This window comes from Sceloporus occidentalis, unplaced genomic scaffold (assembly GCF_023333645.1).
Source record: "Sceloporus occidentalis isolate IW3139 unplaced genomic scaffold, rSceOcc1.0.p SCAF_4, whole genome shotgun sequence".
Lineage (NCBI taxonomy): Eukaryota > Metazoa > Chordata > Lepidosauria > Squamata > Phrynosomatidae > Sceloporus > Sceloporus occidentalis.
Genome location: NW_028316984.1, coordinates 83,253,367 through 83,278,172, shown reverse-complemented (window position 1 = coordinate 83,278,172; position 24,806 = coordinate 83,253,367). Strand labels below are relative to the sequence as shown.

Genomic DNA, 24,806 nt, shown 5'->3' with positions numbered 1-24,806 from the left:
TGTCAGCATGTGACTTTGTGAATGGCAAAAAACATTGTTGGCTGGAATACTGTTGGCCAGTTATGAATTCGCAACCTAGAGTTACTCATGCATAACTGTTTTGTATTATTGATCTGTACATAGCTCTTAGCTTAGGTGGTGTATAGGGACCGTAAAAGTACCCCAGTTCCTATTCACTGAGAAGCAGCTTTTGCTATTGACAGAGGTCTGTTTCCCCTGTTGATGGGGAAGCACCTGGGACTGTTCCACCCCCACTTGTGTGAATAAACTGCAATGTGAGAGGGCATTATTATTTTATTATTTATTGAATTTATATCCCACCCTTTTTCCAAGAGGGGATTTAAGGCAGGAATTGTGACCAGAATTCTGCTTCTGCCTGTCACAATGGAAATCACTTATGGGAAGCAGTGGTAATATCAGTTAGTTGCTTCCTAATCAACAGGGGAACAGACCTCCACTCATCATAGTGTAGCTGCTGCCTGGTAATTAGGGACTGGGGTGATCAGGATGGGAGTCACTGTAACCGTAACTATGGTGCTTACATATCTGTAACTCTCCACAAGATTCCAACCATTATTTTTTCAATTTTCTAAATGTATCATGGTGTCAGAGGTAGCCCAAGACATTTTGCTATCTTTGAGGGGCTAAACAGACCGCCCTGAAAGATGGTGTCCCATCACCTCCTTGAATGCTGGATCGGTGATGTGGCAACCACACGCTGCGGCCCCCATCTGGTGCTTTGCTGGCTCTAAAAGAAACAGCAAAATGCAGCCCCTTTTAGAACCAGCAAAAAGGTGCCCTTGCTGCCACGGTGGCATTTTTGACTCTCCTTTCAGTGTGTGTCATATAAACGCCATGCCAAAGGAGCACTGTAATGCCACCTACCATGAAGTTGGGCAGTTGGCATGATGCCAGCATGGGGGCTTCATCAGGGCAGATGTCGTCCAAATACCATGCCCCCATGCTGGCGCTTCAAGCCAGTCTGTACAGCCCCTGAGGCTAAGAAGTGAAATGGTTCTCCCACTTAATGTTTAATGAAGTAGTAGTAATAGCAGTTGTAGTAATAGTAGAAATAATAATAATAATAATAATAATAATAATAATAATAATAAATATATAGACAGTTTGCTGCTCTAGAGGGACCCTGAAATAATTTGCCTGATGCAGGCTGCCTCACCCTGACTAATGGTAGGATTGGCTCCAGATCCTGTGAGAACATTCAGCTCTAAGTCAATCTCACCATGAAGTGGTTAGGGGAACAAAACCTCAGCATGGTAAAAAGAAAGAATGATTATGTGAATGTACTCTGAAATGATTCTGCCCTTTATGGGCAGTTTTTTTTTACCTGCTAACTTCCTGATTTTTGGTGAGTGAGAAAAGCAGAAACTCTTGGTCTCTTCACTCTTCCCAGCCCCCTCCCTCCCTGCAGCATCCAGTATCTTGTTTGGTCCTATTTCTATGCAGTTTCTTTTTTTAAAAAAATCACAAGTTTCAATGTACATCAACTATAGTCAGGGCACACAGATATCTCTAGGAGATGGTTATAGGCTTTATAAGGTGGTTCCTCTGCTGGGAACATTGGCTATTGTTGGTCTTAAGAGTCTGACATGCCAGTTAGGCATCTGAATCCTCATGTCTTGTCCAGCTTCACCACTATGAGCACTATTAGCATGGTGGGTCTGGATGCAGTAGATATGTTCTCAATTAATGTCCTTATGTCCATCAGTTTGTCTCTTCCAAGGAGCTGGATTTGTAGAATAAAGACTGTATGGAATAATCCAAGAAGAGACACCCTAGATTCTGTTCCTTTCTTTGACTTTGGCATCCTATGTGATCTTGGAAAAATACATATAAATAAATATATATCCTTTATGTGCATTAGTCCCTCTTGCCATAGCTTAGAGATTTTGGATCACTAAGGGTTAAAGTAAACAAAATGTTCTTATGTTGGGTGTGGGAGAATATGAAATGGCTTGGGATAGCAAAGGGGGTTAAGAATCAGAAGTAAATGCCAGAGTCTTCCCTGCAAACTTTCTTCACTTCAGTGGTTTGTGATCAAGGGAAAACCAACTCTCCTATAACTAGACTTGATGTTGCCTTCTAATCTTATGCCATGCCTTGGTGCGTTCAGTCCTGACTTGTAGCACCACCTGCTGCCAGAGCTTTGAGCAAAGCCAAAAGAACCCTGAAATGCTCAAAGGACCTATTATCTACACTACTGGCTTTGTTTACTCCTTATTTGTTCTGGAGCTAGGGATCTCTGATAGAAGAAATTTGGAACATTTGGGCCAAACTACAATTCCTAAGATTTTGGGGGGGTAAACGATGACAGTTAGATGGGTATAAAACTGATACAACCTCAAAATGTGTGTACATGTTTACAAAAAAGACTTGAAGAAAATCAAAGTTGCAGATACTATGAAGAATTCAAAACTTGCCTGAGAAAGGATTTTAAGAGAATAAAGTTATAAATTATTAAAATACCCAATTTTAACCATTTATAACTTTATTCTCTTAAAAATCTTTCTCAGGCAAGTTGTTACATTGCAGCTTTTGTTTTCTTTGTAGTCTTTTTTTTTTTTTTTTGCCTCTGTGGCTAAGCCTTGAATGTGCTGATTCAATTCAAGTTTTTTAGTCTCACCTACCCTGATCTACAGTCACTTCCAGTCTGTCCTCAGTACAGTATTGTACTTGCCATCCCAACTTTGTTAAATCACATGCTGCCCCTTCCTTTCTGAATGACACACTGGGATGTGATGAGTCTTTATTGTAAGGTTTTCCTTCATTTTCCATGTGCAACCTATACATATATAGGGGTTTCTTCCCAAGTCAGAAACCTTTTAACCATTAGCCACCTAAAGCAACAGCTGGCTTGTAAAAGGCCACTTGTAGACCCAGCAAACACTTGTGCAAATTGTAGCAATAGTGATGAATAATAGCTTTAAATATGGGTTTATCTGGCCCTTTTTTGCTTTTAAAATTATCTTGGGAAGCCTAATAATGAAAGCGTTGTATATAGAAATAAATTGAAAGCATGGCCACTGGCATTTGTTGGAATGGTTTGAAATACACTTCTTCCAACCTGGAGAAGGACAGCTATCAGAACTATGCAATAATGGGATGGGATGCTTAGAAAGAAAGCTTCAGATCCTCTAAGCAGAAAAGCCGTTGATTTTTTCCATGACATCAATCAGTAGTTGAATATGACATGAAAACAAGAGTAGATATGAATGTTTTTGATGCTATGGCTGTGAACTCAATGCTTGGACTGAAAAGGGTGCAAAAAGTATGTGTGAGTACAATGTGTGTATATGTACATGTACACTGCTGTGCATGTCAGAGCAAAGGATGAAGAATGGCTTGACTGTCTTATCAAAGCTTTCCTGTCATTTTTTAGACATGGCTCACTGGGTGTTTCCAGTGTGAAAAGGATTGTACAAGGCACACTTCAATCTCCCTACTCTTGCTGGCCCTGTCCCCTGTCTCCAGTAAGAAAGACTGGTCATTGGCGGTCTGGTCCAGTGCTCTTGTCCAGGAGCTGGTGAGAAGGAAGTCTCAAGAAAATGGCAGAGCAGGGAAAAGACAAGTCCTTTTGCTTCCCCTGAACATGATAGCCCTCAACTTCCCCCTGGCAGTAAGCAATGCAGGAGCTGCAAGGATCAGGCCATGTGGTTACATCTCCTCATCCTCGTTTGCCTTGCTCCAACGGTGGCAACAATTGGCCGTGATGCCTAGAAGAAAGTTGGTGGCAACTGAAGCAATGGAGACTACAAAACCCACAAAGGCAATGAAGAGATAATCATCCAGTGTCAGGGTCAGGTGGCAGGCCTTGAAGCTCTCCTCCGTCAGGGAAAACAAAGGGGCTCCTTCCACTTCAGGTGGTTCCCGGCATTCTGCCAGCTGTGTATCTGAAATAAGAACCAATCAGAGTAACACATGTTCATGCCAAAACAAAACAAAACAAAAACCCCAACAACCTTGAAAGTTGAGGTCAGGGATAGATTATCCATAGATTTCCGGACTACTTCACATTCCTCCCTGTCCCCGGAATTCACAAAGTGAGCACTCGATCCAATTTGGGCTTTGCATTCAGCATCTGAAAGTTAAGGTATTTCATATATGCAAACAGCCAGTTCTGCCTCTTTCCCCTGATGAGGAATTGAGATAAAGAGACAGCAATTTGCTCACTTTGTCATAAATGAATCTGAATTGGGAAGCGGGGAAGCATTGTTTCATCCTTCATCCACTACACTGCTTTCCCATTACTGTCCAGATCCACATCTTTAATAGTTGGAATTTTTTTGTAGGCAAGGAATGTGTCTCTGGCTGGATTATGTATTCATCAGAATAGACTCTATATGCATCTGTATTTTAAGTCACCAGTTTCCTTGGTACATTACTAAATGTACCAGTACATCTGGTATCTAAATCCATTTAGATCTGATACCTTGATGTAGAGTTGGCCCTCCATATCCACAGATTTTTTTATCCACAGATTCAAGCATAAATAAAATTATAATTATAACCTTGATTTTGCTGTTTTATATAAGGGACACCATTTTGCTATGTCATTGTATTCAATGGGATTTGAGCATCTACAGATTTTGTTATCCATGGGAGGTCCTGGAACCAAACCCCAGCAGATAACAAGGGCCCACTGTACTGGTATTTAGATCCATTTCAGTCTAATTTCAGTTATGGGGCAGAGACAGCTTTTGTCATCTTGGAGGATGATCTATGCTGGGAACTGATGGGAGAATGTTTCTTTGTTGGCTCTGTTGGGCTTCTTGACAGCTTGCAATACTATTGACCATGGTATTCTGGAAAGAGACACTGATTTACAGTTGCTCTGTTTCTTTCTGAAGGCATGCTCTCAGAGGATAAGTCTGGGGAATTCCTGCTCAACTCCTTGGCCTGAGGAGTCCCTCAGTGTTCTGGTTTGTCCCCTGCGCTATTTAACATCTACATCAAATTGCTGGAAAAGGCTCTCCCAAGTTTTGAGTATCATTGGTATGTTGAAACTGGACTATTACTCCTTTCCATCTAATTCCAAGAAAACTGTGTTAAACTGATGCTTAACAGCTAAAATGGACTGGATGAAGGCAAACAAATTGAAGCTCCTGGGCAGTCAAAAGATAGATATGGGAATAAGGATTCAGCCTGTGTTAGATGGGGTTACACTCCCCCTGAAAATGCAGATTTGAAGTTTGAACAGTATTCCTGGGTTCAGTACTGAGCCTAAAGGTTCAGGTTTCAGTTAAAGCTAGGGAGTCAATTGTACCTGTTCCTGAAGAAGCTGGAGCTGGCCATGGAAACATATGCCTTGGTTACATTCCATTTGGATTACGGTAATTTTCTCTGTGTGGGGCAGCCTTTGAAAAGTGCTCAGAAACTTTACTTCCCAAAGACCTGCAGCCAGAATGTTAACTAGAGTTGTCTACAGGGAGCCCACAACTCACTTGTTTCAACAGATCCACTGGCTGTCGATTCATTTCTGGGCACAATTCAAAGTGCTTGTGATGATCTCTATGGCCTTGTTCTCACTACGTTTAAATTGGAATCAGGATCTGGGTTAAACGGGCATGGTTCCCACTGAATCTGATTTTAGAAATTGATTCAGAAACCGGGGGGGGGGGGGGGGGGATGCTTTTTGACCATTTTTGCCTATTTAACCTGCGTCAAAAAGATGCTGGGAAGATGGGGTGTTTTTTTGGGCTGAATCGATTTATTTAAAAATATATCGATTCAGCCCAAGTGGGAACTAGGCGGATTTGAATCAGATTCGAATCTGCCCTGGTTCCCACTGGCAGCCGGGCCCAGGGGACCAGCTGGCATGGCCCAGCCTCTCCTGGCCTCCAAATCCCCAGCCCAGCCTCCTTACCAGCTTCTTTGGCCACTGACTGGTTTCCCTGCACCTTTTTAAAAATTTCCCATGGCCGGGGAGGTTGGAAGGAGGTCACAGAGAAGCTGGAAGCCTTGCAACCTCCTTCCCGGCTTTCTCTCGACTTCTCTGCAACCTCCTTCCGGCCTGCCTGGCTGCGGGAAATTTTAAAAAAGGCTGCAGGGAACTCAGTCAGTGGCCAAAGAAGCTAGTAAAGAGGCTGGGCCGAGGATTTTGGGGCCAGGAGAGGCTAGAGATGGGCTGGACAATCAAGCTGCCCCCCACCACTTGCCGATTCCTGAACCAATTCCTGAAATCGGCGCAAACATAGTGGGAACTACGTTTTTCAGAACCGGTTTCAGGAATGAGTTCAGGAAATGGATTTTCCGGTAAGTGGGAATGGGCCCTATACAGCTTGGGTCCAGGCTATTTGAAGGACTGCATCTCCCTTTCTGAGTACATTAGATCAATTAGAGAGACCTTTCTCTCTGTCCCAACATTTCCCCAGGCTCATTTGGTGTGCAAAAGGAGAGGATCTTCTTGGTGACTGTTCTCAGACTTTGGAGCCATAATGGCCTTGTCCTTGCTCTCATTCTATCAGCAAATTAAAACATTTTTATGCTTTCAGACTTTTAGAAACTGATTAGTGTGGGCCTTTCTTGCTGTGCAGTGCTGTTTTTAAGGCTTTTTTTTGCCTTTTAATGAATTTTAACATGTTTAATGTATAACATTTTTAACTTTGTCATCTGTTCAGTTGTTTTCAAAATAGTTTTCCTATTCATACATTTACTGAAGCTTTTGCATATTTTTAATCTGTATTGTTGTTATAACATGTTAGCTGCCTTGAGTTTAATTACTGAGAGAAAGGCAGAATATAAATGAATATTATCCTCATCCATGTCTTCATCTCTGTAGAGAGCCCCTTGTATTTCAGTTCTCTTTTATCAATGCCAGTTCATATAGTTTCTCCCCAAGATGCTTCATGAATGTGATGAAATGTGCTCCAGTCCTTTAAAGTTCATGCTGGAATATACTGAATGCTACAAGACTTCCTAGCAAGTTTATTTATTTAGCTTTTGTTATGGAAAACCCAGAACTTTACCAAGTTTACCTTAACTCATCACTCATTATCATTTTCTTTCTTCTGCCCCATCCCCATTTTACACTTCCTGACTTTTCCCCACATCTCACTTTTATTTATAAGACAGACTCAGCAGAACCATATTGGGCAGCTCTTCTTGGATTGAAAACCTCCAGGCTGCGGATCTATGTCTGTAGACATTTCTGAATGTCCCCACTTTAAAAGCAAAAGAAAAAACTAGTATGCCAAAGAAGAAGGATTTGAAATTCAAATTCTTCAAGAGGTGTTCAGTTTTTCTGTCTAGTGGATGGGGGTATCATTCAAATGTGCAACCTTTACCTGAAATCTGAAATGATACAGTTCAGTATCATTTGATTTTTCTATCCTGTGTGAACTGGTTCCTCTGAGCATACTGGGTTCTTCAGAAAGCCTTTCAAATGCTGAGAGTTTAAAAATACCTCCCTGTACTAATGGAAACTGAAACTTTGGTTCTGGCATTCCCAAAACAGGAGGCAGGCATACAAGCTAGATAACTGTCTAATTATTCCCATTTCTGGAAATGCCCCCATTCAACATGCGATCCCTAATGTCAGTGTTTTGGTATTAAGTCATATCTAATAGTCTCACTAAGCTTCAAGTGAGAAAATGTTGTCTAAACAAGATGGATGGCAATCTTCCCCCTCATGGCCTGCTATATAAAATCAATATTCTAAGGATGCTGTAACAAGGAGGCAAGGGGTTAAGGTAGGACAGCCTTCTGCTGGCATGACAGAGGCAGGATTTTCTGTCCCCAGGATCTCTAGTTTGCAGCTTGTAAAATAAGCAAGAAGGTTAGATAAGAACTAATCTTGCATGGACTGGATCAAGAGAGTGAGATTGGGAAAGGATGCTTATTTATGATTCCTCATGCAACCTGGGATCTGTCACTTTACAAGGACACAAGAGAGGAGTGAGGAGAGCAGCATAATGGCACATCACAAGGGCAGCTTGCCCAGCATATATAATTTCTATTCGGCTCTAACAGCAATTCGATTTTAATGGATCGGATGTCTCTGAGTGGTCTCAGAAGACCATTTGCAGAATAGTGATATAGTTATTGAAAAACTCCCCATGTGGCCATCTAACTGTGGGGAGAGCTGGTTGTCTAGCATCCAACTGTGTGATACTGTGAGCATTGCCTCAGACTTCCATATGGCCAGAGATTTCTTTCAAAAATCCCTTTGTCCCTTAAGAGCCCTCCATGGGCTGGTGGTTGCAGCTGCACCAAAGGCCAGTCAACTATAGCCCCCAGACAGATGACAAGGTACAGGGAGGTAGCTGGGGTGGCGGCGGCAATAAAGGCATTGCCTCTCTTAAAGAATTCTACCTCCCCAAATGAAAATTTCATCCGTCCCCCAATTTTCTAGTATTGCAGGAACTTAACAATTCCAAATTCAAAGATACAGCCAAATTAGTCTGTAAAATAGGTATGTAGAGAGATCTTCTAGCACCTTTGAGACTAACTGAAAGAAATAAGTTGGCAGCATGAGCTTTCGTAGACTTCAGACTATGGTGAAGGGTCTGGAAACCATGCCCTATGAGGAACGACTAAGGGAGCTAGGGATGTTTAGCCTGGAGAAGAGAAGGTTAAGAGGTGATATGATAGGGAATTGGATTTTATATGTTTTGCTATGTTTTTTACTTGTGGCTTGTGTTTATTTTTATTGTTCTTATGTTTGTTGTTACCCGCCTCGATCCAATACAGGGAGAGGCGGGATACAAATAATAATAATAATAATAATAATAATAATAATAATATGATAGCCCTGTTTAAATACTTAAAGGGATGCCATATTGAAGAGGGAGCAAGTTTGTTTTCTGCCGCTCCAGAGAACAGGCCCTGGAACAATGGATGCAAGCTGCAGGAAAAGAGATTCCACCTCAACATTAGGAGGAACTTCCTGACAGTAAGGGCTGTTGGACCGTGGAACACACTCCCTCGGAGTGTAGTGGAGTCTCCTTCCTTAGAAGTCTTTAAACCGAGGCTGGATGGCCATCGGTTAGGGATGCTTTGATTGTGAGTTCCTGCATGGCAGGGGGCTGGACTGGATGGCCCTTGGGGTCTCTTCCAAATCTATGATTCTGTGAATTAGTGGAGTGCAAAGCAGGGACAGACATATATACAGTACACCATTAGTATGTGAGAATGTCAATTCAAATTCAAAATCCATTGTGTATAGAAATGAAGTAGCAAGTCTAGTTTTAAGTATGGTTATTAGTGAACAAAGACATTGGGAGCTAGCCAATGTGTATGGAAATGAAGTGGTAAGACCAGTTTGGCTTTGGAAACTAGCCTGTAGGTAGGGAGAACAGATGAGTGTAGAATGCCCTCACTCTCCTGAGGATGGGGTCAGATAGTGTTGAAATGTGTATAGTGAGCCAGGAAGCCATTATCCTTGTTCAATCTATTGACTGTAGTTTATGCATGAACTCCAGTTCTGCTGTTTGTATTTCCAATCTACCTTTGTAATTCTTTTGTTCTGTTCTGAGGTCTGAGATGGTATCCCCAGGGAGATTGGAATGTTCTGCCACTGGTTTTATGTATTCCCATTCCTAATGTCTGATTTATGTCCATTTATCCTCTAGCGCAGGGACTGGCCTGTTTGTCCAATGCAGAGTACTGATAGGCATTGATGACATTAATCACATTGGAGGATGAACACATGAAGGTCCCTCTAATATTGTGGGTGATGCCATTAGGTCTTGTGATGACATTTCCTGGATAAATGTAAGAGCAGAGTTGGCATCTTGGTTTTTGGCAAGGGTTAGTACCTGTGTCCCCATCTGTGTCATGTGTCTTCCTGTGGGTGAGTACCTATTTGAGGTTTGTACTCAAACAAATCTTCATTTCCATACACATTGCTTGGCTCTCAATGACTTTGTTCACTAACGACCCATCATTAAAACTTGACTTGCTACTTCATTTCCATACACAAAGGATTTTGAATTTGAATTGACATTCTCACATACCAATGACATATCTATCTATCTATCTATCTATCTATCTATCTATCTATCTATCTAGTCTGTCCCTGGTTTCCACTCCACTAAATGCATCTGAGGAAGTAGACTGAAGTCTATCAAAGCTCATACTGCCAACTTCTTTCTTTCAGTTAGTCTCAAAGGTACTACAAAATCTCTCTACATATAAATTGAACATAAGCCAGCAATGTAGTGGAGCAAAGAAGGCAAATGCTATTTTAGCTTCATTAACAGAATCATAGTTTCCAGGTCAAGAGAAGTAATAGTCCCATTATAGTCTGGGCTGATCAGGCCTCATATGGAATAATGTGTTCAGTCTGGGACACTACATTTTAGGAAGGATATAGACAGGGTGGAGCATGTTCAGAGAAGGCAACAAGGATGATAGGAGTCGTAGAGAACAAAACATATGAAGAAATGTGGAAAAAGCTGGGCATGTTCAGCTTGTCTTCAATTTGCCCTCCTCACACAGCTACACCACTAATGAAGTGACCATCACTAGGCTTGTGGAAATCTGGAGAAGTGAAAGGTCTACTAGGGATTATTCTGAGGTCCCTATTTAGCCAGAGGCTAAAGATGACTAGTTTTCAATGTGGCTATGTAGCTTTTCAGCAGCCACTGCTCCTCTAACTTGCTTCTTTGAAACCCTCCTTTTGTTTCAGTGTATCCTGTAATAAAGAGGTGAAATGCATCATATTCAGCCCAAAGCTTTATTCATTTTAACAAAAGGAGAATATGTGGCACACTGGCTGAGTAGGAACTGGCTGAGGCAGAAGCAATATCCAAGCACGTTTGCCTAAAGAGGAATGTGGCACTGCCCTCTGACAGAAGTAGTGCTCTTAATGCTCTTGCCTCATCCAACCATACCTTTAGGAATTGAAGAAGGCCAGGGTTATGGCTGTGTTATCCTGGCTATCCTGGCAAGCCCTAACAAGATTCCTTTATTCTAATCTCAATATGCAAACTAATCTTGTACTGTAGTACCTGTGAGACTAAGAAAGAAAGAAGTTGGTAGCATAAACTTTCATGGACTTAAATCTACTTCATCAGATGCATGGAGTGAAGTGCCTGACTCCATTACTTAGTCAGTTTGGTTCAATGTGGCATAGCAGTTTGAGTGGTGGACTATGACTCTGGAGAACAGGGCTCAATTCCCCCTCAGCCATAAAACCGACTGGGTGACCTTGGACAAGTCACACTCTCTCGGCCTCAGAGGACAGCAATGGCAAAACCCCTCTGCCAAGAAAAACCCATGATGGGTTTGCCTTAGGGTTGCCACAAGTCAGAAATAACTTGAAGGCACACAACAATAACAATTGGCTCATAGGCACAGTCTTTTTGCTCAGCCAGTCCCAAAACAATTAAAAGCTCCCAATTCACTGATGCTCACTGGGACAAGTGTGTGTGTATGTATGTATGTACCTTCAAATCACCTGTTGACATATCATGACTCCATAAATTTCCTGAGGTTTTCTTAGGCAAGGAATACTCAGAGGTGATTTTTCCAGTTTCTTCCTCTGAAATACAGCTTACAGCACCAGTTATTTCTTGGTGGTTTCCCTTCCAAGCACTAACCAGGGCTGACCCTGTTTAACTTCCAAGATCAATCAAGATCTGGTGACTTTAGGGTAGAGTACAACAATCTGAATGGGGCCCAGGAAGAGATGACTTGGACTTAACAAATCATGTTATGACCAAACTGTCGCTCCTTTTGCTGATTTGTTTGCAATCTCAACATGTGACCATGCACAGGCACGTCAGTGATCTGCCACTATTGGACATCAATACTGTATAGTCAGACTTGAGCATCCATGATTTTGGTATCCACAGGGGATCCTGGAACCAAACCCTAGTGGATACCAAGGGCCCAACATACTGTTCTTCCAGCAGGTGTGCCTCAAGGGACCCAGGAAAAGAAAGCATTCTGTGTTTTGCTACTGAATCCTATCCAATGCATTTTTCCTGCTATCATTTTGTATCACTTTCCAATGCTTTTTTGCACTACAACTACCCAAATGGCTGTACAGTATAGGGAATTATGGGAATTGTGGTCTCCCAAAAGTAACTCTTCTAAGCACAGTACATTCTGTTCTCTTATATCTTCACAGGAGGACCAAAATGCTTTTGGATTACTTGGGTTATTGCTTGTCTCCCTTAGGAACTATCTGGTCTTGCCTTGTGATTTTAAAAGATCAGTTTGGATCATCAGCTTAAACAAGTGATGGGAAGGCTGGATAAACAAGCATAACTTATTTATAGCAGTCTTTCCTGATTCTTAATGTGATTGGAACAAAGTACTGCAATGTCATGATTTCCATCTCTCTCTATCTCCTTGGTGAAACTTCAAAGATCTCTAAACAGTTTGTAGTTAGAGTAACAGTTTATCACCTCACTTAGAATGTCTAGTAAATGATGGAGGGAAAATTATTTCCTGATAACAATTGGTTTAATAGGTGTGGGAAAAACAGAATATTTTTTGCTGGTATGAATTTTCCATGATCCTATAGTACTTTTTAGTTTTCTTAGGTACCAGCCATTTCTACTCCCAATGGAATTCTGGGATTTGCAGTTTAGGGAGAGGCATTTAGAATTCTCAGCCAGAGAACTCCTCTGGTGCCTCCTCACACTATAAACCCCAGGATTCCACAGGATGTTAGCATGATGGTGAAGTGGAATCATAGTGCTGTAATTTTGTGCTGTAGTGTGAAAGAGCCCTTAGTCTTACAGTAGCTCCCTGAGAGACTGAAGGCTCATACTTCAAATGGAGATGTAAGGAGTAAGATGTAAGAGAAGAAATCCCAAATCTGAAGCTAAGAAATGAACTGTCATTGAATTTCACCTACCTGACATGCACCGTTGGATCCTATTTCTCAGCCACTTCAGCAGTGGCTCCATGGTGCAACCGCACACCCAAGGATTGCCTCCAATCTGAAGAGTCACCAAGCCTGTGAGACCCTCCAGGGCTTCAAGGCTAAGGAAAGACAGGCCCCCATAGCTGAGATCAAGGTCACGTAGTTGGACCAAGCCCCTGAAAGCCTGGGGGTGTACCTTCCTGAGCCAGGGATTGTGGCTCAAGTCAATATGCACCAGATTGTAGGCCTCCTGGAACATATCGGCCACCAAGTGAGTCAAGTTGTTGTAGCTCAAGTCCAAGTGGGACAGGCGCTTGGAGGTCAAAAAGAGTCCAACAGGTAATTCAACAAGGGAGTTGTTCCGCAAGTCCAACACCCTCAGCTCGGTATAACAGGTAAGGTATCCAGGAGGGATAGTTGTGAGGCGATTGTGAGCCAGACTTAAGTTTCGAGTGTCCAACGGAAGATCAGGTGGCACTGAAAAGAGTCGAAGCCCACTGCAATCCACAACCTGGCTGCGACATGTGCACAGGACTGGACAGCCAGTGACAGCACTAGCAAAGACCACCACCACTGCTACAAGGAAAGGGCTGAATATCACGGAAGGGTAGCCATGGGGTACAAACTGCTCTCCTCCCAGTTGGACGTAGTCTGCACTCATTTTGGCAAGCTAAAAGCTACATGGCAGAGGAAAGGCCAATCTAGAAGGGAGAGCAGTGGGTGGAGACAGAAATATGCAAACTAAATATGAAGGCTGCTACAATCTGGCTGGGAGGAAGGTGGGACAATGAACCCTAATCTTGAGGCACTTATAGAAGTATGTACCATAAAAGAGCTCTAGTTGGGCCAGAAGCTGATGACCTTTAGTAGTTAATTTAGCTGCCTGGATATCTTTTTTCCCCTGTAGGAGGGCAAGTAGAAAAGAAAAATCTAACAGTATACATACATGTCTGATGAACCTTGCCTTGGTTTATGGAGAAATCAAAAGTATATGGCAAAAAGAAACATATGCAAATAAAGTTGGTGGTTTTACCCAGTGTTTGTTGATCCTCGAATCTCTTCAGCTTGAATTAAAAGAATATTTGTTCCTTTTTAAAACTTATTTTTACCTTGTGTTATCTCTTGGAGACATAAGATGCTGGTGTTCTTTGTCACACGAGACATATATAGTGAGTCCAATAAATTTTGCAGTTCTGGTACATCCACTTGCAGTTTTATAGAACTGACAGGGTTTTCTCCTGGAGGAGGAGAGGTGCCATTAGAAAGGACATTAGAGATGTTTTTAAAGGTCTCATCACTGATGTGTCATTAGAACTGAGCATTCATAAATGAAACATGAAGTTTTAAGAACTCTCCATATTCCATTTCCATGTGTCAGCATACCCCTGATAAGTGTGTTGCTAAACTGGAGATAAGAGTTGGGGAGGCTCTCTTGAAAAGGTCAAGAGGAACTAAGGCTGGATACAAGCCACATAGGAGTCCATGACTTCTTTTGTCTTGGAAGAAGATAGGCAGTCATTGTTCAGTTTATGAGAGTGCTCCTTACTTTGGAACTACCAAAAAGCCACAGAATTCCATAGAACTGACAGCTTAGAATCATGGTGTTTCTCTCTTTAAAATGCTGACCCAGATATATGAGAGTAAATGAGAATGTCCACAGGATCTGAATAAAATAAAAGGGCCAGGACAAGAGATATGACGTTCTCCTATAAGCTTGGCCTTTGTTCACAGCAGACATTAGCAGGATTCTTGCTGAGTAACCTGCCAATAAAACATAATATGGATCAAAGATTTTGAAAAGATGTCATTGATCAACTTTCAGCTTTTTCCTGATCCTGCTGGGACCACAATCTTTTTGTCATTCTTGTACTACTTATATATTCAACTTGTGATGGGCTGTGAATCTGTTCCTCGTCTTCGTTCAGGATTAAAGGAGCTGTGCAAGTTGCTGAACCTAATTTGGCGATAGTTGGGCACCTTGGATAAAGTTTACACCAAAAGCAAGAATGGGTTAACCACCCTACAGATATGGGAACTACCAGCTGCCACTGTGTTTAACCTGACATCACACTATGGTCTGCTTCCTTCTTCAGCATCATTTATAACATTAGCTATTCTCAACTATTCACAAAGCACAGCTCAAGTCCCTTACTTCTGATCTAGAGCCTTTGTATATTGTATTTTTCTATGGACTCCACACAATTATCTTTATATTTTCTTTTCTTTCTTTGCTATTTCACTATTCACAGACTTTAGTATAGATGGAAAAAATGGGAATGTGACCTAGATATGTCTCCCTAGTCAGTTGGCCATGGAGTGAATTTATCATAAAAGGCCAGAAGAACAAATTAATATACCAGTTTTAGTTTTGGCTAAGACTTATGGCGGGCTTAATACATTTCAGTTCTGCATCTAACTCCTGTTTTTCAGGTACCCTTTGCCAATGCATTTCATTTGGAATGACCTACATTGTTTTCTACTATGCCAGGCCCAGCTGAAGGGCACCACCCATCCAAAGGGGTCTGCTGAGGCATCTTGTGCCTCCTTGCGCCACCTTGAGATGTGGAGCACCTTTTGACCTCTCTCCACAGAGAACTTGACATTTTGTTTTGCAGGAGAATTGGCTCCATCTCTCAGAATCCCCACTTGTCTTTTATTCCTGAGCCCTCTGTTCACCGCTTGACACATGCACTTGCCTGACCTGAACTATACTTCCATTCTTGCCTCTTTCTCCTCCCATAGCTTTTTCCTCTGGCATATCCCCAACCTTTCTCAGTTCCTTCTTTTTGTCTCTTTCTTTCCCTGCTTCCTTTCATTCCCTGTTTTTCCTGAACACCAAGCAAGTAAAAATATAAGTAAAAATCATTTACCTACATGCCTTGCAGTGCTCACATCCTATCTTTTGCATATACTTGCACCCATTGCCTTCTCTTCTCATCCTTCCAATGTACCGTCCACCTTCACCCACTCAAGACACACCCTGTTCACACGACATGAGAGGAACCCCAAAACCTTACTTTTCTCACTGAGACTCAGTCAGTGCGCAGTCCCTCCTGGCTTTTCCCTGCCACATCCTGGCATCATTTCTTCAAAGAAGATACTTACTCTGTGGAGAGGACATCTATATATTGCTAATTTTTTGGTCGCTCAGCTCAGCTCTGATCCTGACTTCATTCCATCCTTTGAGAGTGTCTCCTGCTTCGTGACAGAGACCATGCCTTCCCATTCCCTTCTGCTTCCTCTTGCCTCCTTTCACCCTTCCTTCATCTGTGCCTCTAGAAGACAAGGAGGTGCCAAGGGAATTTCAATGTCAGCGTCTTATGGACTCGCAGATGCTGTTGCTGGGTGCGTGTGCATGTGTGTCATTTCAGCCAGGTCTTTCCCCACCTCCTCTTCCCTCCTTCGCCTTCTCTCCCCTCCCTGCTCTCTCTCTCTCTCTCTCTCTCTCTTTCTCTCTCTTTTTTCCTTGAGGGCCAGGTACTGACGTTTCACTGTCTCTTAGCAACTGCCTCCTCATCTCTGAGCAACAGGAGTGCTGGCTGCAGACCCCACTGAGCTGAGGCAGCAGGGAAGGAGGGAGGGGGAGAGCATCAGGATGAAGGCATTGATGGAATAAAAAAAGGCACCCATGGGATCCCAGAGATAACAGAGTGAGGACACACATAGGGGGAAGGGGAATGCAGATTCAAGCAGACAGGGGGGCGGCTGGAGTCCTGGGAGACAGACATGGACAGCAAAAGATAAAGCAGGCAGGGAGACACACAAGCACACACATGCTCAGGAAAAAAAAATGACTGGGAATAAATAAGAGATGCTGGAGAAGCAGCTTCTCTTTGTTGGCTGGCTTTTCTCTGAGGGAGGCATCCATCAGCAATGAAGAAATGTCGGAAATATTATGCATCTTCTTCCAAACGTTGTGCATCTTCTCCTGGCCTTGCTTGGAGATGAGCTCTTGCTCTTCCTAGATTGAGACAGTAGACATGTTGCCCTGGCAGCCATATTGGTGTTCTCACCCCACTTCCCTGCCACCTTTGTGGCCTACTGCTGCCTCACAAGATCTTTTGATTAGTTATTTATCATTCCCTACTTGAGGGGGTTATTTTTCTTCTTTCCCTGTAGGGGTTTGGCACCTATTAGGGAATGTTTCATGTCTGTTTTCACGTTGCTGGCATCTGGTGGGGAAGGCAGATGGTGCAAACACCCAGGAGAGAAGTTGGCTTTTTCGCTTTATGTATGGAGTCCTCCCTGGGGGAGATATTAATTGGTTCTCATTTCAAGATCTCACTAGGTTGCAAAGGAACCTCCTGCCTGAGATGGACTTCAGAAATGCAGCTGGATCATTGCCAGCTAAACCTCAAAAGGCACAGCAGTACATAAATGTCTCCACATTTCCACCTCAGATGCATAAGATTTTGGTATATGCTAATTTAAAACTTAATTAGGTGCAATTTAGACTTAAACTGGCCAAATATCAGACAGATTAAAGCATCTTTTTGGCAGGCCATCAGTGAGGTGTGTGTCCTAAAAGTGATCACAGAAAACCGGGTGGCCTACAACCTTCAGACTATCAGTTCTCAAATTTTTCCCCTGACAGATCATGTGGCAATTGTTGTTGTCATTGCTGCTTTTGTTATATTTATTTACATTCTGCCATTTCCCCAGTCTAGGACTCAAGACAGCTTACAGTACACAAAAGATACAGTTTTAAACTTCATATTGAACCCTTTTGTGTATTGTTATGTATTATGCTATTATTTCTTAGATTGTATGCCATGGGCAGGTTTATCTATTTTATTGTTTGTATGTACAGCGCTGTGTAAATCTATAGCTCAATAATAATAATAATAATAATAATAATAATAATAATAATACAAAACATTAAAAATTATTAAATAGAATTAAAAACAGTTAAAAGCAAAACTTTTTTTTTTTTAAAAAAAACAGCAACAACCAAAAACCCAGTACAGCACATTATGCCAGGCTTCCTTGCACCCCAGCAATGAGCCATCTAAGGCCTGCCAAAACAAAAACTATGGGTTTATCATATGGGGGAAATCCTGTGCAAAAACGGGGATTTGAATAGGGGAAAAAACTGCAAAAGCGGATTGGTTTTCACACTATGTCATTGTTAAACTAATGTTAACCTGAACAGAAACTGGGGGGGGGGAAGGGGGAGTACACAAAAGCCGGTCTTTTTACTTTCGGAAAATCCTGAAAGTAGAAAGGAGCGGCTTTTGTTTACTTTCCGTTTGGGATAACACAAGTTTAACAACGACATGTGTGAAAATCAACCTGGTTTAGTGGGTTTTTTCTACTTTTTAAATCCGTTTTTGCACAGGATTTCCCTCATATGATAAACTCCAAAGTCTCATACCCTCCATCCTGATTTGCAGAACAGTCCTGATTATTCCTGTGCTGTCACACTTTTTCAGTGGCTTTTAAAATGTCCCAGTTTTCCTTTTATCCAGGACTTACCTCAGTTGTTGCAAATGAAAGTTTACTAAAATTAACTCAGGTCCTTGGGAGCAGCCACTGTCTTCCTCGTTTCCACATGTCATGTGATATAACAGAGAGGAAGACCTCTCTCATGTGGGAGAATATGGTCCTTTAGATAACCAGTCCCCCAGTAATATAGGGCTTTATAGGTCATAACCAGAATTTTGAGTTGTGCTTGGAAATGGACTAGCAGCCAGTGGAGCAGTTGCAGCAAGGGAGCTGTGTGCCCCCTATAACTAGCCTCAGTTAACAACCTGGCCACAGCTCTTTGGACCAGTTGAAGTTTTCAAACACTCTTCAGAGGCAGCCTCACATAAAGTGCATTACAGCATGTGCCACTGTAGCCAGATCTTTAGGAATAGTCACAGGTAGTGTGCAAGGCTCAACTTAATTTGCAAGTTAAATGAACTTGCAAATACACTTCTGGCCACTGCTCAAACCTGAATCTTCAGGTGGAGTGCAATCCCATTCAGTATGGGCTGAATTCCTATCATCTGATCTGCCTTTTGGCTGACCAGGAGTACCTCTGTCTTGCCTGGATAAAGGCAAGGCTTTCAGTTTTTTTGCCCTCATCCAGTCCATTACGGAAATGAGTCCAGTTTAGAAATGAGACAGCTTCCTTAGACTGAGGTGGAAAGGAGTAATAGAACTGAATGTCATCCACATACTGATTGTTGAGATTTTTGGGAAACCAATCAAAAACTATTTAAAACAATTATTCATTCAAAATGATATATTTTAAAGCACATACATAATCCATATTTTAATAGCATTTGTCTTTAGTGCTGGCGCCTGTGGGAACAATCTGTCCCTCAAATTGTGATCAAGACCATCATTGTGTTGTGAAATTCATGGGCCCAGATCTTGTTAGCTTATTTGATAAACAGTCACAATATCCTCAATCTTTTTTATGAGAAAATAAATCCAGTGCATAGTTGCCTACCTAGAAGTAAACTGAACTGAATCCAGGGATGTTTATTCCCAGGTAAGTGAGTGCAGTGTATATATTTCAATGTCCTTAGGCACTGAAGGCAGATGGTGGAGAGACAGATAATGCAAAAGTGCCCAGGTGAGCCTGAGAGCCTGAATTTTTCATTTGACTTGTTATGCACTCCCTGGAGTAGATTTTCACTGGCTGTTATTCATGATCCCATAAAAGAACCTCTTCATGAAATAAATAAAAGCAAATCATTTGTCTCCCCTGCCATTTATTTATTATATTTATTATTTATGTATTTCCTTTGTATGGCACCTTTCCCTCAGAAAGGCACCCAAGGGATCTCACAGATAAAATCACTTAAAAACTTTACAATAAAAATTTAAAAACAATTTAAAAATTCTAGCTAAAGGCAGTATAAAATTACACGAACATTTGCTGTCGATGCTGTTGTGTGCCTTCAAGTCATTTCTGTCTTATGGAGACCCTAAGGTGAATTGATCATGAGATTTTCTTGGCAAGATTTGTTCAGAGAAAGTTTACCATTGCCTTCCCTTGAGGCTGAAAGTATGTGACTTGATCAAATATAAAAGTTAAAATTACATACAAAGGTTATCCACTGGATACTTCAGCCACCCTCTTCCCCAGTTTTTTTGTGGTGCTCTTGGCCTCAGTAACTTGGGCAGAAGAGTGAAGACACAAATGATGGAGGTATGAGACCAGAGACAACATGGCCAGTAAATGTCAGTAGTGTGGTGAATCAACTTCGGGTTTAAAGAAATTCTCCAAAGTGCTGAACCCCATTGCTGAAATAAGCTGAGCACCTTGGATAGCTTATTTAAAATTTGGATTAAAACCCAGAGAGGTTATGTCCTCTTTACTGACATCAGAGTCTCCAGCCTTCACTGACCATGGCTACATTCTGTCCCAGGCCTTGGTATAGTTACTGTTCCTGGGTGAGGATCTGGAGGCCTTGTTTGATAGTTGGATCCAAGGAGAGATTGCACCACAAGGCAGGCTGTTGATTGACCCCTGTTTTAATTTGCTTATTTATTTGCCTTTGCCTTCAGGTATGGTTGTTAGAACCATTTGTAGTTTAATATGTTACATTTTAAGCCAATGCACAAACACTGCATTGTCAGTCAAGAAACATATTTATTTATTTATTTTATAAGTATTTTATTAACACATTAATATATACAAAACAAAAATAACAACAACACATAACACCATTTTTGTATGTGCCTAATATACATATAAGGATAACTTACACAAATCTAACCCCCTTCCTCCTATAAACTACTGCCCAGCTACAAAACACAAGCAGACAAGGGAAACAGTAGCTTCCAATTTGCTAGAATATGGTTATATTGATCATTTATATCTCTCCCTATAATACTAAAAGAAATTTTTATCCCTAATTAACTTCTAAAACAAGTTATACATCTACATGTTATCACAGTGGGGATTATCACACTGCTGAAAAACATGTCTCACCGCTGCCAAACTGAAGCTTCATTCGGGCTGTACCCACGTGTTATTTCTCCCTACATCCCCACTCGTTCCCTCCGTTCTGGTAGCCAAGGTCTCCTGTCCCAGCCCAGGATTTCCACTGCCCCGTCCCGGATTCGTTCCTTCTCGCTTGCTGCCCCTCACTCCTGGAACCTGCTCCCCTTATAAGCACGACTCAACACGTCTCTAACCAGCTTCAAAGCCGAGTTAAAGACCATATTGTTTAGGAAAGCGTTCCCAGGGAGTCTGTGATTGTGTCTTGGTTGTTCAGATGCTTGACTCAATAGTGGATATTGCTGTTTTAACTTGTTTCATATGATGTTTTTAATTTGTTGCTTTAACTTTTAGATTGTATGCCATAGGTAGGCTTTTATATTCTTGATTTTACTTGGTTTTGTACAGCGCCGTGTAGATTTACGGTGCTTTATAAATAAAGTTAATAATAATAATAATGGCTTTTCTCCTCAAAATTGCCATCCAATGCGGGTCCCTGAACTTGCTTCAGCAGCCATTTTTCAAAGTCAGGAAAGTTGCAGAAAACGATGTACTGCAGTGTGAGCTGGAAACGGCAGGATTCCACTCTGTCTGATCCCATTGTAGCCTCATGTCCTTGCAAAAGGGAAGGTAAAGAGCAGCTGCTGCCGGAATCCCTTACTGAGCAGCCATACAGTAAAACAGACAGGATATATCTATATCTATATCTAGCTACCTATCTTAGTTCTTTGGCTACCAAATTAGAAATCATAAGAAAAGTGGAGGCTGATGAAACAAAAAGTCATCCTTGGATACATGTTGAAAGAAGCCTTCAAGAAGATATTTTTAGTTTCGAATAAAAAGTTTACTGAGACATGTAGAACTGCTCTTTTTTTTTTGTAGTGCAGGAATCTTTCCCTATTTCCATCTTATTTCTGCCTCTGATCCTGAATTTTCTATTAAAGAAGTAATGCTCAGGAACATATCCCTTTTGTTAACTGATGTATATGAGGGCCTGAACAGACAGGCCAAAATAAAGCTGCTTTGGGTCACTTTGGAGGTATGCTGTTTAAATGATGCATACGTCCTAAGAGGCCGGAAGCCACCCCATAGTCATGCTCCAGTCCTAAGGACTCAAGCACAGCTTTGGCACAGCTTCTGGCCTCTTAAGATGCATGTGCAATTAAACAGCATACCTCCAAAGTGACCTGAAGCAGCTTTATTTTGGCCTGTCTGTTCAGGCCCTGAGACATAATAAGTTAAACCCAATTGTGCTAACCAGAGCAGACCCACTGAACTGAGGTGATTTACATAAGGGCTGACTTAACAAGTAAGCATTTATTAGCTAACCGTATTCTAGTTAGGTGCCATAACTGAATTTAGCCTAGTGCATTCAAATGGATTAAGGATATTTAGGTTGCTGCCACACTGCAGAATTAATGTGGTTTGATATCACTTTAACTGTCAATGCTCTACCTATGGAACCCTGGGGTTTGTAGTTTGGTGGGGCACCAGAGCTGTCTGACAGAGAAGGCTAAATATCCCACAAAACTACAAATCTCACATTTCCATAGCATTGAGCCATGGCAGTTAAAGCAGTGTCAAACTGAGTGTAAATGCAGGCTTAGATGTCTCTGGGAATATACAAACTGTCAGGTCCATTTGTAGGCTATTGGATCCATAACACTAAATCATCAGTGGTCAGCTTCCTGGGATTGTGGTGGTGGTGGTGGTGGTGTATTTGACCCCCAGAAAACACTGGGACATGATCATTCCACAGAACTTTCTGCCACTGGTGCTGAGATTTCAGACCTGCTGTCAGAATTTTCCAGTAACTGCTGTGGCTTTCTGTGGTACTGGAAGGTTGGTAAAGCAGAGCCTTGTTTCTTACAGGAAGGAAACAAGAAGGGAGGAAGCCACCACAATCAGGAAAAAAAGAAGAACTTTTTTAAAAAAAGTTATGACAATTCCATTCTTCTTCACATAGTAGACCTGATCTCCTTCTCTGGAGTTTTTTCAACAGAGGCTGGATGGCCATCTGTCGGGAGTGCTTTGATTGTGTTTTCCTACATGCAAGAATGGGGTTGGACTGGATGGCCCTTGTGGTTTCTTCTAACTCTGACTCCACTAGCTCTGTAACCATGTTATCGCAGAGAAACATGTTACTACGTGAGCAGTTTCCCCTTCCCCCATCTGTATCCTCCCTCTCTTCTCTGCCCTTGTTCATTTCATCTCCCTTTCACTTTCTCTGAGATGTACCTGCCACTATCCTTCATGGACGAGCAGTTTTATGACAGCCTGGAGAAGCAGGACTGCTGGCATCAGCTAAAAGCCTAGAAAGCCTCAGGGTTTTTCTGAGCAGAGAGTTGTGAGGCTGAAGGGAAATGAGGTGAAAAGGGGCAAGAACAATTGCACACCCGTAATGGCAGGGGGCAAGGGAGAACACTGAGCAAGGAAGGTGGAATGAGGTAAGGCAGCTTAGGATCCCATGTCTGCTGCCTATTTTTGTGTACTACGTGTTACAGAGAGGCATTTCTGGACGATCTGGGGACCTCAGCCCATTTCTAGGACCCCTAGACTCTGCCCCATTGGCCACACCTATCTTCTTTGATGTATTTTTTAAAGTTGTACTTTGGGCCTTAAAAAGGTATCCCCACTCCCCAACTAGCACCCCTTGTGTGTGTGTGATTGTGTTGGATTTTTTCGAGGGTGGAAGTAATGGATAGGTTGCTGTAAAAGTACTAATTATAATGATTATGTTTGCCTAAAGTCCTTCATTCATATAATTAGTATGTTTAGAACGACTAATTGATCTCACAGCTGAAGTTTCTTTACTTACATGGTTTTACTTACTTACTTAGGCGGGATACAGACGGGCAAAAAGGGGTGTATTCATGACGTCATGAAGGTAGAGCCTTCAGACGGCCCTTACCTGAATGCCGCCATGAACACGCCCCCCGCACGCCCCAAGCGGGAAGAAGCGGCATTAAAAAGGTGCTGCTTTTCTCCGCTTCTTTTCCATTTGATGCACAGCTGCGCAGCTCCGTCTGTAAGCTGCTGCACCGGTACGCCAGAATTGCTACGCCGCTAATTTAAGTTGCCCATTTAAAAGCTCCATGTCTGCTGCGTCGCATAATGAGTCGGGGTCCTGGAACATGCGCAGTTTGCAGTCAGGCTTTAATTGCAGCGTCAGCTGCCATGCAGGTGTGGAAGCTGCAGCACAGCTGCAGCGCATTTTAAGACTCGTAACCCTAACCCTAAACCTAACCCTAACCCTAACCCTAACCCTAGAGCAACATGTACGCATGCGCTGCTAGAATTGGGGAAAGTTTGGACTTTAAAGTGAACCCCTACACACATTCCTGTGCCATTTTCACCTAACAATAAAAAACGCTAAAACTGTAAATATTTACATATGTACAAGGGAGGTGATGGGGGATGGCAGGGGGACAGCGGTGGCAGCGGAGACAGCTGTAGCTGTGCATTGCAGATTCAGCAAGAGCGCGGGGACCAAAGGAGAGGAGGCATCTATGATGCTGGTGACACTGGCAAAGTGCAAGCGGACAAGGATGCCAACACCAGCTGATCACCAGCTGGCAGGAGACCACCATTGTTCTTGGGCAGAGCGGGGGGAAAAGTTTTAAAGGGGCTTGGACACTTTAAATGTGCCCATAGGCTTTCTGCCGCCGCTGCTTAGCGCTGCAGCTGCGCAGCTGCGCACCCGCCAGCCGGCAAAAGAAAAAAAAAGCCCCGTTTTTGGCCGCCCGTGAGGAAGCTGCCTCTCTCTTTGCAGCGTCCTCCGAGGCGGCGGTTTGGAAACTGCGGGTCAGAAACGGCCCCAGGTGAGGCGTCTTCACTGCCCCCCATGTGGAAGCCCCATCACCTGAGCCACGCCCCCGGGGCGGGCGGTCTGGAGGCTCCGTATTCAGCAGAATACACCTCCAAGATGTCTTCCCCTGCCCGTCTGTATCCCGCCATAGTTTTTTGTCTTGATTGTGTTGATTGTGTTCATATATATATGAACACAATGGTGTAACAATATATTGTTACAGA

At 42.5% G+C, this 24,806-nt stretch overlaps 1 protein-coding gene across 1 annotated transcript; it reads right to left on the bottom strand.

Annotated features, from left to right (window-relative positions):
- Nucleotides 1-2,583: 2,583 nt before the first annotated feature.
- Nucleotides 2,584-16,211, bottom strand: LRRC55 (leucine rich repeat containing 55). Its single transcript, XM_089520595.1, has 3 exons — nucleotides 15,941-16,211; nucleotides 12,827-14,596; nucleotides 2,584-3,908 (listed from the first exon to the last, which is right to left on the bottom strand). The coding sequence occupies exons 2-3, from the start codon at nucleotides 13,494-13,496 to the stop codon at nucleotides 3,673-3,675; spliced, it is 906 nt and encodes a 301-aa protein (XP_089376721.1). The 5' UTR covers nucleotides 13,497-14,596; nucleotides 15,941-16,211; the 3' UTR covers nucleotides 2,584-3,672.
- Nucleotides 16,212-24,806: the final 8,595 nt, after the last annotated feature.